We start from the raw sequence: 16,317 nt of genomic DNA on the forward strand, positions 1-16,317 counted from the left end.
ACATTAGTAAAATAATGCTCGAAATTCTCCAAGCTAGGCTTCAACAGTACATGAACTGTGAACTTCCAGATGTTCAAGCTGGGTTTAGAAAAGGCAAAGGAACCAGAGATCAAATTGCCAACATCCGTTGGATCATCAAAAAAGCAAGAGAGTTCCAGAAAAACATCTACTTCTACTTTACTGACTACACCAAAGCCTTTGACTGTGTAGACCACAACAAACTATGGAAAATTCTTCAAGAGATGGGAATACCAGATAACCTGACTTCCGTCCGAATAAATCTGTATGCAGGTCAAGAAGCAACAGTTAGAACTGGACATGGAACAACAGACTGGTTCAAAATTGGGAAAGGAGTACATCAAGGCTGTATATCATCACCCTGCTTATTTAACTTCTATTCAGAGTATATCATGTGAAATGCTGGGCTGGATGAAGCACAGGCTGGAATCAAGATTGCCGGGAGAAATATCACTAACCTCAGATATGCAGATAACACCACCCTTGTGGCAGAAAGCGAAGAACTAAAGAGCCTCTTGATGAAAGTGAAAGAGGAGGGTGAAAAAGTTGGCTTAAAACTCAACATTCAGAAAACTAAGATCATGGCATCTGGTCCCATCACTTCATGGCAAATAGATGGGGAAACAGTGGAAACAGTGACAGACTTTATTTTATTGGGCTCCAAAATCACTTCAGATGGCGACTGCAGCCATGAAATTAAAAGATGCTTGCTCCTTGGAAGAAAAGCTATGATCAACCTTGATAGCATATTAAAAAGCAGAGACGTTACTTTGCTGACAAAGGTCCATCTAGTCAAAACTATGGTTTTTCCAGTAGTCATGTATGGATGTGAGAGTTGGAGTATAAAGTAAACTGAGTGCCAAAGAATTGATGCCTTTGAACTGTGGTGTTGGAGAAGACTCTTGAAAATCCACTGGACTGCAAGGAGATCCATCCAGTCCATCCTAAAGGAAATCAGTCCTGGGTGTTCATTGGAAGGACTGATGCTGAAGCTGAAGCTCCAATACTTTGGCCACCTGATGTGAAGAACTGACTGATTTGAAAAGACCCTGATGCTGGGTAAGACTGAGGGCAGGAGAAAGGGAGGATAGAGGATGAGATGGTTGGATGGCACCACTGAGTCATTGGATGAGTTTGCATAAGTTCTGGGAGTTGTTAATGGACAGGGAAACCTGGTGTGCTGCAGTCCATGGGGTCATAATCGGACACGACTGAGTGACTGAGCTGAACTGAACTGAACTGAGCAGGATTCACAGGTGGCTCAATGATAAAGAATCCACCTGCAATGTAGGAAACACAAATTCGATCCCAGGGTAGGGAAGATCCCCTGGAGAAGGAAATGGCAACACACTCCAGTTCTCTTGCCTGGAAAATCTCATGGACAGAAGAACCTGGCAGGCTACTGTTTCATGGGGTTGCAAAAGAGTCAGACACAACTTAGTGACTAAACAACAATAACACACCCATGTTAATACCACCTCTGTTGTGCTGTGCTTAGTTGCTCAGTCATGTCAGACTCTTTGTGACACCATGGATTGCAGCCCGCCAGTCTCCTCTGTCCTTGGGGATTCTCCAGGCCAGAATACTGGAGTAGGTAGCCTTTCCCTTCTCCAGGGGATCTTTCCAACCCAGGGATCAAACCCAGGTCTCCCTCATTGCAGGCAGATTCTTTACCGACTGGGCCATCAGGGAATCCCAAACACCACCTGGATCAAGACATACATCAAGATATAAAACACCATCAACACCTCAGAAAGCTGCCTCATGCCTCTTCCAGTTAACAATCCCTAACAGAGGTCATTTTTCTGACTTACATCACCCTAGATAGTGTTTTTTCCTGTTCTTAGAATGTATAGAAAAATGGAATCATATGTTACATATTCTTTTCTGTCTGGCCTCTTTCACTCACCAGTATGCCTATGAGATTCATCCATGTTGTTGAGTGCAGTAATAATTTATTATTTTTATTTTTTGTACTACATATTCCGTTGTATAAATCTACCAACCACAGTTTGTTTATCCATTCTTCTCTTTGGGCTTTAATTCTGTATTTTGTTCCATTGTTCTGTTTGTCTGCCTTTATGCCAGTACCACACTGTATTGCTAACTGTGGCTTTATAGAATTCCCTAAGTCCTTCCCTATGTTCTTCTGCAGGATTGTCTTCACCATTTTAGGTCCTTTGCATTTCCATTTATGTTTCAGAATAAGCTTGTTATTTTCCATCCTTTTTTTAAAAAAAAAAGTGTCTTTGATTGTGATTGCATTTAATAGGCCAATTTAGGGAAATTTGGGAATCTTGACAGCTTTGAGTCTTTCTATGCATAAACCTGGCATATCTCTGCTTTGCATAGGATTTCTTTAATTTTTCTTACCAGTGTTTTTTAGTTTTTTGTATACAAGTCTTGCACATACTTTGTGAAATTTACCTTTGAGAATTTCATGGTTTTGTGTACTACTGTAAATTTAAAATTTTGTTTTCCAATATTTATTCTTGTATATAGAAATGAAGTTGATTTTTTTAAAAATTTTTTTATTTGTTGGAGGCTAATTACTTCACAACATTTCAGTGGGTTTTGTCATACATTGATATGAATCAGCCATAGATTTACACTTATTCCCCATCCCGATCCCCCCTCCCACCTCCCTCTCCACCCGATTCCTCTGGGTCTTCCCAGTGTACCAGGCCCGAGCACTTGTCTCATGCATCCCACCTGGGCTGGTGATCTGTTTCACCATAGATAGTATACATGCTGTTCTTTTGAAACATCCCACCCTCACCTTCTCCCACAGAGTTCAAAAGTCTGTTCTGTATTTCTGTGTCTCTTTTTCTGTTTTGCATATAGGGTTATCGTTACCATCTTTCTAAATTCCATATATATGTGGCACAAAGACAGAAATATAGACCAATGGAACAGAATAGAAAGCCCAGAGATAAATCCACGGACGTATGGACACCTTATCTTTGACAAAGGAGGCAAGGATATACAATGGAAAAAAGACAACCTCTTTAACAAGTGGTGCTGGGAAAACTGGTCAACCACTTGTAAAAGAATGAAACTAGAACACTTTCTAACACCATACACAAAAATAAACTCAAAATGGATTAAAGATCTAAATGTCAGACCTGAAACTGATTTTTATATATTGACCTGGTTTATATCCTGCAACTTTGCAAAATTCACTTATTCTACTAACATTTTTGGTAGATGCTTGCTTTCTATTTCTTTTCCTTATCTTATTACACTGACTAGAACCTACATGATAGTGAAGACAAGTCATAAGAATAGACATTCTTGCATGGAGCACATCTTGTGGGGAAAGATTCAGTATTTTCAGTTATGATGTTGTAGATTTTTTATAGGTACACTTTATCAGACGAGAGAAGTTCTTTCAGTTCCTCATTTGAAAGTTTTATTCATGAATTTTATCAAATATTTTTTCTCTACTTACTGAGAGAATTATATAGTTTTTCTCTTTTATTCAGTTAATATTATTGAACTTAACTTACTAAATTAATATTTATTTCTGAATGTTAAACCAGCCTTGCATTCCTGCAAGGTCATGATCCATTATCCTTTTTATATAATATCTTACTGGATTTGCCATTGACCTATTCAGGAATTTTGCCTTTGTTCATGAGGGATGTTGGTATGTCATTTACTTTTATTTGGGTGCTTTGGTATCAGAGATATGCTGGCCCCAACAAACAGGTTGAAAAGTGTTACCTGCATCTCTCTGTCCTCCAAAAGAGTTTTTGTGCTAGTACTATTGAAATTATCTATTCCTTAGTTATTTGGAAGAATTCAAATGTGAGGCAGTCCCAGCCTGGAGTTTTCTGTGTGGGAAGATTTAAAATCTACCATGTTACTATTTGTTTCCTGTTTGTACCATCTATTCTTTCTTCTCCTCACCTTCTCTTTCTGTTGTTTTATTTGTTTAAGCAGTTGATTATCTTTTAAAGAGATTTAAATAGTTTTAAAAAAACATCATTTCTGTTTACCCATGTAGTTAATATTTCTGGTAACTCTCTTCATTCTTTTCTGTAGGTCCAGATTTCCGTCTGGTGATATTTTCTTTCTGCTTGTAGGACATCTTTCAAAATTTCTTGCATTGTAGGTCTGCTAATAATGAATTCTTTCAGTATTTGTATATCTGAAGTCTTTCATTTCCTTTTTTTAAAAGGTATTTTCACAGAACAGAATTTTGCATTAATTTTTTCATTCAATATTTTAAGGATATTTCATTGCTGTCTTTTATGTTGTTTCTGGCAAAAATTCCACTGATGCTTTCACATATATAATGTGTCTTTTTTCCCCTCTGGGTCCTTTTAACATTTTTCTATCATTGGTTTTAAGATATTTGATTATAATATACTTTAGTTTTCTTCATGTTTCTTTAGCTTTTGGTTTGTTGAAGTGTGAGTTTGTAGTTTTTAATCAAATTATGAAAATAGTCAGCTATTATTTCTTTGAATATTTTTCTGTCTTTCTTTCCTTCTAGTAGTCTCACTATATGTACATTAAACTATTTGAAGGTCCCACAGCTCACTGATGCTCTGTTCATTATCTTTTGGTCTTTTTTCTTTCTGTGTTTCATTTAGGATAGTTTCTGTTACTATGTCTTTGAGTTTACTTGTCTTTTTCTTCTGCAGTTTATAATCTGTTACTCCCATTTTATGTATTTTTTGTCTCTACAAGGATCTTTTTTATGTTATCTCTTTAAACATTTGCAAGCTTTCCTTTATGTTCTTGAATATATAAAGTGTGCTTATAATTGAAATGTTTATTCCACTTACATGTAATGTAAATATTGGGAGAGTTGGGTTTAAGTGAGCTATGTTGTGCTTTGGTTTCTATTTGCTTCGTCTTCTTTGTTCCTCTTTTTTATTTTTTTTATTCAAGTATTTAAAAAATAGTTTCATTTTATCACCTCTTGATTTTTTAACAGCTTTTTAAATTTCTTTATTTATAAATAAACCACAGACCATACAGTTGACCCATTTAAAGTATACAGTTCAGTGGGCTTCGGCATATTATATTTTTCTAATTTTGAAATATATATAATAAATTTCCCATTTTAACTATTTTAGTGTATAATTCAGTGACATTAATTACATTTACAGTGTTGCGCAACCATCATAGCTATCAATGTACAAAACTTTGTCATTGTTCCAAACAGAAATTCTGCAACTGTTAACCAATTACTTCCCATTCTTACTCTCCTCAGCCCCTGATAACCTCTTATCTACTTTTTGTCTCTATGAATTTCCTTTTCTAGGCACCTATAATTGGAATCCTATAGTTGTTTGTCCTTTTGTGCCTTGCTTATTTCACTTAGCATCATATTTTCAAGTTTCATTCGTATTGTTGCATGTATCAGAATTTAATTTCTTTTTATGCCTGAATAATATTCCATCATATGGATATACCACTTTTTTTTAAATCCATTCATCTGTTGATTGACCATTGAGTTATTTCCATCTTTGGGCTCTTGTGAATAATGCTTCTATGAACACTGGCATTACAAATATTCATTCAAGTCCCTGCTTTCAGTTACTTTGGGTATTTCTGGGGGAGTGGAATTGTTGGATCATATGGTAATCCTGTATTTAGCTTTTTGAGGGACTATCAAACATTTTTTTCTTAAGTGCTGCACCATTTTATAGTCGCACTATCAATGTACAAGGATACAAGTTTTTCCACATCTTCACCAACACTTGTTATTTTCCATATTTTTGTTATAGCCATGCTCATTGGTATGAAGTGGTATCATTGTGGTTTTGATTTTCATTTCCCTAATGACTAATGGGGCTTCCCCTGGTGGCTCAACAGTAAAGAATCCACCTGAAATGCAGGAGACACAGGTTTGATCCCTGGGTTGGGAAGATCCCTTGGAGAAGGAAGTGGCAACCCACTCTAGTATTCTTGCCTGGGAAATCCCATGGACAGAGGAGCCTGGCAGGCTAAAGTTCATGGGGACGGAGTCAGACAGGATTTGGCAACTGAAACAACAACAATGACTAGTGATGTTAATCATCTTGCCATGTGCTTTTTGTTTTTGTATCGTCACTAAGTCGTGTCTGACTCTTTGAGACCCCATGGACTGCATCATGCCAGGCTTCCCTGTCCTTCACTATCTCCCAGAGTTTGCTCAAACTCATGTCCGTTGGGTCCGTGATGCCATCCAACCATATTATCCTCTGTCACCCCCCTTCTCCTTTTGCCTTCAACCTTTCCTAGCATCAGAGTCTCTTTCATTGAGTTGGCTCTTTGCATCAGGTAGCCAAAGTATTGGAGCTTCAGCTTCAGCATCAGTCTTTCCAATGAATATTCAGGACTGATTTCCTTTAGGATGGACTGATTTGATCTCCTTGCAGTCCAAGGCACTCTCAAGAGTCTTCTCCATACCACAATTTGAAAGCATTAGTTCTTTGGCAATCAGCCTTCTTTATGGTTCAACTCTCACACCCATACCTGACTACTGGAAAAACCATAGCTTTGACTATACGGTCCGTTGTTGGCAAAGTGATGTCACTGCTTCTTAATATGCTGTCTAGATTTGTCATAGCTTTCCTTCCAAGGAGCAGGTCTCTTTTAAGTTCATGGCTGCAGTCACCATCTGCAATGATTTTAGAGCCCAAGAAAATAAAATCTATCACTGTTTCCACCTTTTCCCCTTCTAGTAGGTTGGTGCAAAAGTATTTATGGTTTTACATTGTTGCACTTTGCTGTTTGATACTGAATACATTCTTAAGTAAATGTGGTTATGTTATACATCATTTTAATGCACACTTATTTCTTTGTTTTTTTTTTGGCTAATGACTTATTACTTGCTATTTATTTTATATTTATTTTAGTCTAGGGAAATGATGTTGAACAAAAAGCAAATTCGAGCAATTTTCTTATTCGAGTTCAAAGTGAGTCATAAAGCAGCGGTGACAACTCACAGCATCAACAATGCATTTGGCCCAGGAACTGCTAATGAACATACAATGCAGTGGTGGTTCAAGAAGTTTTGCAGAGACAAGAGCCTTGAGGATGAGGAGCACAGTGGCTGGCTATCAGAAGTTGACAATGACTGATTGAGAGCATTGTTGAAGCTGATGCTCTTAAAACACCACAAGAGGTTGCCCAAGAACTCAGCATCAACCATTTTATGGTCATTTGGCATTTGAGGCAAATTGGAAAGGTGAAAAAGTTTGATAAGTAGGTGCCTCATGAACTGCCCATAAATAAAAAAAAATCATTGTTTTGAAGTGTCGTCTTCTCTTATTCTGTACTACAACAATGAACCACTTCTTGATTGGATTGTGACATGCAATGAAAAGTGGATTTATACAACAACTGGTGATGGACATCTCAGTGGTTGGACTGAGAATAAGCTCCAAAGCACTTCCCAAAGCCAAACTTGCACCCAAAAAAAAAAAAAAAAAAAGGTCTTGGTTACTGTTTGGTGGTCTACTGCCTGTCTGATCCACTACAGGTTTCTGAATCCCAAGAAAACCATTACATCTGAGAAGTATGCTCAGCAAATCGATGAGATGCACTAAAATTGGCAACTCTTGCACACGGCATTGGTCAACAGGATGGCCTGGTTCTTCTTCATGACAATGCCCAACCACACGCCACACAATCAGTGTTTCAAAAATTGAATCAACTGGGTTACGAAGCGTTGCCTCATCAGTCATATTCAACACCTGACCTCTCATCAACTGACTACCAGTTCTTCAAACATCTTGACAACTTTTTGCAGGGAAAATGCTTCCACAACCAGCAGGAGGTAGAAAATACTTCCCAAGAATTCAGTGAATCCCAAAGCACAGATTTTTATGCCACGGGAATAAAGAAGCTTATTTCACATGGCAAAAATGTGTTGATTGTAACGGTTCCTATTTTGATTAATAAAAATGTGTTTAAGCCTAGTTATAATGATTTAAAATTCACAATCTGAAACTGCAGTTACTTTTTCACCAGGCTAATATTTGCCATGAAGTGATGGGACCAGATGCCATGATCTTAGGTTTTGGAATGTTGAGTTTTAAGCCAGCCTTTTCACTCTCCTCTTTCACCCTCATCAAGAGGCTCTTTAGTTCCTCTTCCCTTTCTGCTATTAGAATCATCTACATATCTGAGGTCATTGATATTTCCCCCAGCAGTTTTGATTCCAGCTTGTGATTCATTTAGCCTGACATTTTGCATGATGTGCTCTGCATACAAGTTAAAGAAGCAGGGTGACAATATATGACCTTCACATACTTCTTTCCCAATTTGAATACTGGAGTGGATAGCCATTCCCTTCTCCAGGGGATCTTCCTAACTCCAGTGATCTTCCTGGGTCACTGCATTGCAGGCAGATTCTTTACCATCTGAACCACCAGGGAAGCTATGTGCTTATTGGCTATTGGTGTATCTTCTTTGGAGAAATTAGTCAAGTCCTTTGCCCAATTTTAGGGCATCATCAGCTGCTAATGAAATCATCAACATGGAGTGGATAGGCCATAGGCTTGCCAGCTTGCCCTTGTCATTTTCACAGGGTTTTTTTTTTTTTTCTTTTTTAATATATTCTTGTTCTTTTCTATTTATACCCACCCCTACCTGTCTCCATGGAAAGCTTTGGTAAGATGTAACAATTGTTCTGTTTAGTTGAACTGGTTTTAAGTAGGTGACTTATTAGTGTTCAGATATTAACCTGAGGCTTGTGGAGAAATCTTCAATCCGTTGAATCACTTAACCTATATTAGTTTTATTGCTCACTGGTGGTGGTGTAGTCACTAAGTTGTATCCGACTCTGTGACCCCGTGGTCTGTAGCCTGCCAGGCTCCTCTGTCTGTGGGACTGTCCACACAAGAATACTAGAGTGGGTTGCCGTTTCCTCCTCTAGGGGATCTTCCTGACCCAGGGATCAAACCTATGTCTCTTGTGTATCCTGCATTGCAGGCAGATACTTTCCTGACTGAGCCATCAGGGAAGCTCATTGCTCACTGTTACTACTTCTTCATATTATCTTCCTCCTCCTTGAATTCTTTATTGTGACTTTGTGAGTAATTCTAAAGAGTTTAGGCAACTGAGAAGTTCACCAACTATAAACAGTTTAGAGGCCACAGTCCCTAAACAGCCCTCAATTCTGACACCAAGTGCAGGTTTGTTAATTCCCCAAACCACTCTCAGGTTTGATAACTCACTAGAAGGGCTTTGTGAAAACTATTATTCCTACAGTTATGGTTTTTTACAGGCAAATGTTACAGATTAAGCTCAACCAAGAGCAGAAGCACATTGGGGTGGAGTTCAGGGGAGTTACCAAACCCAGAGTTTCTGTTGTTCTCTCCCTGTGGGCTTGTTACTCTCCCAGCATAGATGTGTGGTGACATTGTCAACAGAAAATTAATCTGTTGATCAAAGAAATTGAAAATTTTATTTGAGCCAAATTTGAGGATTATAACCTGGGAACAGCATCTCAGAAAGTTCTGAGAACTGTTCCACCCATTGGAAGTCAAGGCACAGTTCTATAAGTTTTTTTGAGACAGGGCTGGACATTAAATGACGTATTATTGACAGTTTACACAATCCAGATTGTGGCCGCTTACAAGATGTTATCTTTAAGTTGTCTTGTTGGTGCTGGTAGAATGTTGGTCTTTATGGTTGAGCAGGTATTTTGCTGATGGAGAAGATTTGGTTGATGCCTAATGCAGATATACAATGCACAGTGAGGGAAGGGAAGAAGTCAAAGGATTGAGAAAATGTTTTATGTTTAAATTTTTCCTATCTTGCCATCAAATAAATTTATTTCACAACACATGCAGGGTATTGTACAACATGGAAGCTTGCCCAGGCTTCATTGCTCAGTTTCGTTGTTGTTTTTTATTGAAGCATAATTTATTTATATACAGTGTTATGCTAGTTTCTGGTATATAGCAAAGTGATTCAGTTATACGTATATGTATATATACATGTGTTCTTTTCCATATCCTTTTCCATTGCGGTTTAATTATTGAATATTGAATATAGTTCCCTGTGCTACAGTAGGACTTTGTTGTTTAATTTTTCATTGCAATTTCATTACATAAGCATGATCGACTTACGATTGCCTACTTGCTTAATCTCAGTCTCCAGTCTAAGCTCCTCTAGGTCTGACCTAAACCCCTATCCTAAATCATATAGTTGGTCTTCCTGGAGTGACTAGTCCCTGCACTGAGCTAGTTACTATTTGGCGGGCCCATGGCTCCCAAGCAAGAAAAGGTTGTCTATCAGGAGCTGAGGGCAAAGGTCAGATCCCTTTTCAGGCAAGGTTAAATTCTTTACAATACAGTTGGTAGGCATTTGGGTTGTTTCCAGTTTTGAAATGAAACAAATAATGCAGTTGGAAGCATTTCTATATATGTCTTTAGCTGAACTTGTACATACCTCTCTGTTGGGTATATATCTAGGAGTGGAACTTCTGAATTATTAGTGATTATTGTTTGTTAGAAACTGCATTTGCCCTGGTGGGAATGGTTCGGTATATATTGAGAAATTGATGCTGCAAAAGAAAATGGATAACTGAAGGAGTGAAGTTCTTTGGGTTTGGTCCCTGATATGAGTAAATACATATCTTCCTGTGGGAATTAAACAGTTCTTATGCTTCACAATAGCAGGATTAAACGGGGCAGAATAGGCAAATGTGTTTCCAGCCAACTGGCTCATAAAGAAACTTTCTTATTGGAAGCATAAAGAGAAAAAGGCTTTTCTGCTAGTAGGGAGAACTACTTCTAGTGGTCATTGTTACATGCACTGCTACAGTGCAGAAGAAAAAGGAGGGAACCCTTCACAATGGGCTTACTGCTTACCATATATATGGCAGAGTCCTGCTTTGGGAAACTAGAGATTACAAGTGGCCAGTCTACATGTGAAGAGAGGGAAGGTGTAAAGAACATTGGAACAGAATTATTGAAAGTAAAAGTTTTGTAGGTATTATTGCAAATCCGTCATGTAGTCATTGCCAGGGATCAAACAATTCATGCTTTTTTTTTCCTAGTCTGTCACCTTCAAAACAACCAGCAGAAATCTTGCCCGAGCCATGTGCATGAAGAATCTCAAGCTCACTATCATCATCATCATCATATCAGTTGTAAGTTTTGTCCTTTAGTGATTTTATCTTTCAGTCTCTAAGAAATTAGGTGTTGGAATTCCTTCTCAATGATTAGCACTCTGAAATGAGCTACGCATAACTTTTAACAGTGAAATGTATGACTAGGCATTTACTTTCCTCTGAAGTTACTATGATATTCCTGGTTATTTCATGGTTTTCTCACTATTGAAATGGGATTCTTTTCAAATTACATTTTCTAGTTGAGTCCATATTCTCTATTTTCTAGTTAATTCTATTATCTATTTGTTTCTGTTTTTTCTTTTCTAATTCCTCTTTTTGTTTCTGGCAACCTTGTATAAGTTTTTTTTTTAATTTTTTTTATTAGTTGGAGGCTAATTACTTCACAACATTTCAGTGGGTTTTGTCATACATTGATACGAATCAGCCATAGAGTTACACGTATTCCCCATCCCGATCCCCCCTCCCACCTCCCTCTCCACCCGATTCCTCTGGGTCTTCCCAGTGCACCAGGTATCAGTTGTAATAGTTTGTCAGTTGATTCTCTGTGTGCTGTAGATCAGGAGTCAGCAAATGTTCTGTGAGGTCCAGGCTTTGCAGGTCACATACTGTCTGTGTCACATATTCTTTTTTTTTTTTTTTAAATGTTGAAAATTATAAAAACCATTCTTAGCTCACGTGAAGGCTATAGTTTACTGACTCGTGCTGTAGGTTAATTATCTCAGGTTAATTAATTAGATTAGTGCTGTCTGTTAATAATCTTGACCTTATCACATATTTACTAGCAGTGTTGAATAATTACAGTATCACTGAGAATTTTTATTTAGTTCCTGGTTTTAATTGGAATGCTTCTAATATTTATGAGTGATATTTACTATGAATTCGTATTAGACTTTCATTGTGAAGTGAAAGAACCTTTTATTTCTAGAGTACTAAAAGTTTTTGTTTTTAATCAGGAATAGGCATTTCAGTTTAAGAAATGATATTTCTCCACCCAGTGAATTGATAATAAAACTACATTTACTATTAATATATTGAATGACATTAATGAAAGCAGTAATAATTAACTTTTCTTTAATTTCTGGAATAAGTACTAAGAAGTACTTTTTAATGCATGGTGAGTTCCATTTCCTAGTATTTACTTACTATAATGCAATAGTTCTCTTGTGCGTAAATATAGTCTATATGCTGTTCTCCTTTTGGAACTCTAATACAAACAGATACTGGATCACTTTGAACTATCCTGCATGTTTGGTAGCCTTTTTAATATGTTTAAGCTCCTTTCTTGTATCACATTCTGGATGAATCATTCAGCTAACTCTTCCAGCCCTGTTCATTCTGCTATCTAGGTCTTCATTTAAAAAATTAATTGATTAATTTTAAATTCCATATATATGTGTTAGTATGCTGTATTTTTGTAAGTGAAGTGAAAGTCACTCAGTTGTGTCCAACTCTTTGCAACCCCATGGACTATACAGTCCATGGAATTCTCCAGGCCATAATACTGGAGTGGGTAGCCTTCCCCTTCTCCAGGGAATTTTTCCAACCCAGGGATCAAACCCAGGTCTCCCACATTGCAGGTGGATTCTTTACCAACTGAGCCACAAGGGAAGCCATGTTTTAAATTTCTAGGGATGCTTATTATATTTTAACATTTTTTCATGGAACTTTTATACTTGTTAACAGATATTCTCTCTTCTTGAATTTTTTGAATATATATTAAAAGATATATCACAGGGAATTAGTTTATGCAATGGCAGGAACTGGCTAGGCAAGTCCAAAATCCACAGAGCAGGCTGTTGTGAAGGTGCTCAGTTGGGTCCGACTGTGACCCCATGGACGGTAGCCTGCCAGGCTCCTCTGTCCATGGGATTTTCCAGGCAAGAATACTGGGGTGGGTTGCCATTTCCTTCTGCAAGGGATCTTCCCAGCCCATGGGTTCAACCCAGGTCTCCTGCACTGCAGGCAGACTCTTTGCCTTCTGAGCCACCAGAGAAGCCCAGTTACTTAAAGTCAAGTGATTATGAGCTTGAATCACATCTACAGAATACAGCAACACCTAGATTAGTGTGTGTTTGGGTAACAGTACATTGTAGCCTCCCGAAGTTGACATACAAAATAGACTTCACAGAAATGTAGTTAGTTATGTTTATGTGTAATAGGTATATTTAAAAATTTTATTTATAATATAGTAAGTGTTGATAGTTGTGTGTGTGTGTGTGAGTTAATCAGCCGTGTCCAAGTCTTTGTGACCCCATGGACTGTAGCCCACCAGGTTCCTCTGTCCATGGAATTCTCCAGGCAAGAATACTGCAGTGGATTGCCATTCTCTTCTCCAGGGGTTGGTAGTTATAAACCCCTCTAAACAGGAGCTCTCTGGAGTCTTCATTTTTAAGAGGGTAAAGAAGTCCTGAACCAAAAGCTCCAGAGCTGCTGCTTGAAGGAGTTTGGGAGGAACGGTTTCCTTTGGGGGTAGTTGGTGTCTGGGCAAAGCAGCATTTCCTCCTCATCCTCTTGTCATTTACAGAGGCTCAAAGGTAACTCTGAGCAGGTATCTCTGACTCAACTCCCATTCTCCTTGACCTCTATTGAAGGTCTTTCCGCCTTAGACAGCTGGACCTGCCTAACCGAGAAGGGCAGCCCTAGATCTATTCATGTTATCCTAGAAATTGTGCTATCGCCTTGCGTGTCTTCTTGTTCAGGATCCATGGTATCCAAGGCTGGCACATTCTTGGCTTCTCAGCTTAGCTTCCTCTTCCTTCCGTGATCTAGGAATTTAGGTTGAGTTATAAAAGTAGATAGTTGTTACATTCAGATTATTTTAATCGATTACTGATTATTTTTGTTGATTACTTGTTACATTTGGAGGACTTTGCCACCTCTTTGACAAAAAGTGCTATCACCTCAAGTATTGCACTTCAGCTTTAAAAATCCTTATATTTTAGCTGTGGCAGATGTCAACTTTATATCAAGTTGGAATATCTGTGTGTGTGAATGTAATATGAGCACTTTACTGTATTCATTAATAACCATAATTTTCCCCAACATTTGTAGAGAAAAAAAAATCCATATTTTTTTCTAAGCATGTAAGTAATGAAATCAGTTACTTAAAGATCTTAGAAGGTTATAATTTAAATCAAAACAAAATGACTGACAATGCAGTGAACCTAAATTTGATAGTAAACCTATTTTTGGAATATAGTAATGTGAGCAAACATACACCATTAAAATAGCATAATTTACAATTATAATATCATAATTAAAAAGTGAATACATCTTTATAGGACTCGTATTTTTACTGTGTTACTTACAATTGAATAATTACAATTAGTGGCATCTACTGAAAGGTTCATGGCAACATTCTTGCTCATAGGTGGTATAGATATAGAGTCTACTCATGCTTTTTATTATTTTTAATCACCCTAATAATGAAAAATAAATCCATGTGCAAAATCTAAAAATGTACTTAATACAAAATCGTACCTCAAGGGAATTATGTTAATTTGTGATTCTTATGACAATGATGTTATCAGTAGAGTGGCTTATATAGTTCTTAGTCTGCTCACTTCCCAGTGAAGAGAAACAACCCCACTGCTGTTTACCAATAAAAAAAAAAAAACAGTGGAATTCAAGTGGATGTGAATTATATCAGAAAAGATCATTTTAATTCTACTACTATGTTTGAAAATACTTGATTCGTGTGTTGTATTATTATACCACTGCTACTCTGATGGAACCAAAATTTGTTCATTGGTCTTGCCTTTATATATTATTTAGGAGCCTGTGATTCAAGAAAATAAAATTGCCTTCTCCCCCACCCCAGGTATTCATCTATATTATTGTGTCACCTCTCTGTGGTGGATTTACGTGGCCAAGCTGTGTGAAGAAATAAAAAAGTTATCATTAACCAAGGATATGAGAGACCAAGGAGTTAAAAGCAATCCGTGTAATTCAGGCCTTTTAATACTGAGAGATGGTGTCTGCCAGTCTCTTCAACCTGCTTCTTTCTCTCTTTTTTGAAATCTTGTTCCACGCCTCCAGATTTATCTTTGTCCTGTCAACCTGTTTATTTTATTGCACTTCAGACTGAACCATTTATTGTAGCAGTAGCCTTAAAAAAAGCATTGTGTTTCTTTGGTTTGTAAACTAGTGTCATCTACTTGCAGAAACATTTTGTTTGTAATTGCACAAAGCTATCACCAAGGTAGAAACCACCTGTCTTATGAGCTGTTGGCTAAAATTCTGGATGACCTTTATGCACACAAAAGTTGAAAAGACTGATAGTGTTGCTAACAGCTCGTCTCAATGTCTTTTGATTTTGAAGGGTTTTAGGTGCTTGAAAACAATGTTCATGGAGAATTGTTATTTGGGGAATTGTAATGCAATTGTTGGTGTTTCAAGGAACCCAAGCAGGTAAAATATTGATATTAAACAGTTTATCTCAGTCAGAAGGGGAATGTTTTGCTAGACTGTTAGAAGCACACAGAATTATCCTTGTCTGCATATTACTTTTAGGAAGAGAGTTTTGATCATTCACAAACTTCACAAAGCTTGATATCCTCTCTTTCCCTGTTGCAGTTGATTTCAGAAGATGGTGGTTTAAATATTGTTGAAGGCTAGGGTTTATTATATATTCCTTTTCTTTTGGTGGATGTTTAGGGCAATTGTATAGATAATAGAATGGGCAATAGAGGGCGTGGGTAGGCGCATTCCTCTGATTCACCAAACTCTGATTTTGTGAGCCAAGCAGGGCCGCATGGTCTGTGGTCATGGGGGGAGGGACGCAGACACTGGCTACCCCAAGGGCACCCACGCTGACCGCACCAAATGGGCGCTGCACCAGGACTTCTGCAGGGCGGGTTCGCCTGTGCACAGAGGTCAGGCCTCTGCTCCGGGCTCCAGGAGGTCACCTTGAGTCCTGATGGAAGTGTCTGAACTTGTGGGCCTTGCATCAGGCTGGTCTGTGCTGATGCCACGGGTCGGGGGCTCGAGGCCGAGGTCAGGCCCGTGGTGGTCCCCAGGTGGATGTGACGGACTCAATGAACCCTGCACCTCAGGACTCAGGGGGCCACACCTGAGGGACCCCAACCCTTCTCCTGACCTTTGCCCTTGGCTGCTTTTACCCTGCCTCCTAAGCAACTCTGCGCCAGCTGCAAAGAGAAGAAGCTTGCTCACACACACTTTCAGGGCCTAGGGATCTCCTGGGCAGGCACATG

The 16,317-nt window shown here is 38.2% G+C and overlaps 1 protein-coding gene across 2 annotated transcripts in view; it reads left to right on the forward strand.

The window, feature by feature from the left end:
- VAMP7 (vesicle associated membrane protein 7) overlaps positions 1-15,828 on the forward strand; it is a 75,884-nt gene extending 60,056 nt beyond the window's left edge. The window contains exons 7-8 of one of the 2 annotated variants that reach the window (XM_043459154.1): positions 11,030-11,122; positions 14,925-15,828. In XM_043459154.1, the coding sequence (XP_043315089.1) occupies positions 11,030-11,122; positions 14,925-14,993 (162 nt within the window). In that variant the 3' untranslated portion in view covers positions 14,994-15,828. Of the gene's footprint in view, positions 1-6,875; positions 8,034-11,029; positions 11,123-14,924 lie in introns of those variants that run through there. The other variant, XM_043459152.1, reaches the window with a different exon arrangement.
- Positions 15,829-16,317: the final 489 nt, after the last annotated feature.

Source organism: Cervus canadensis, chromosome X (assembly GCF_019320065.1).
Source record: "Cervus canadensis isolate Bull #8, Minnesota chromosome X, ASM1932006v1, whole genome shotgun sequence".
Taxonomy (NCBI): Eukaryota; Metazoa; Chordata; class Mammalia; order Artiodactyla; family Cervidae; genus Cervus; species Cervus canadensis.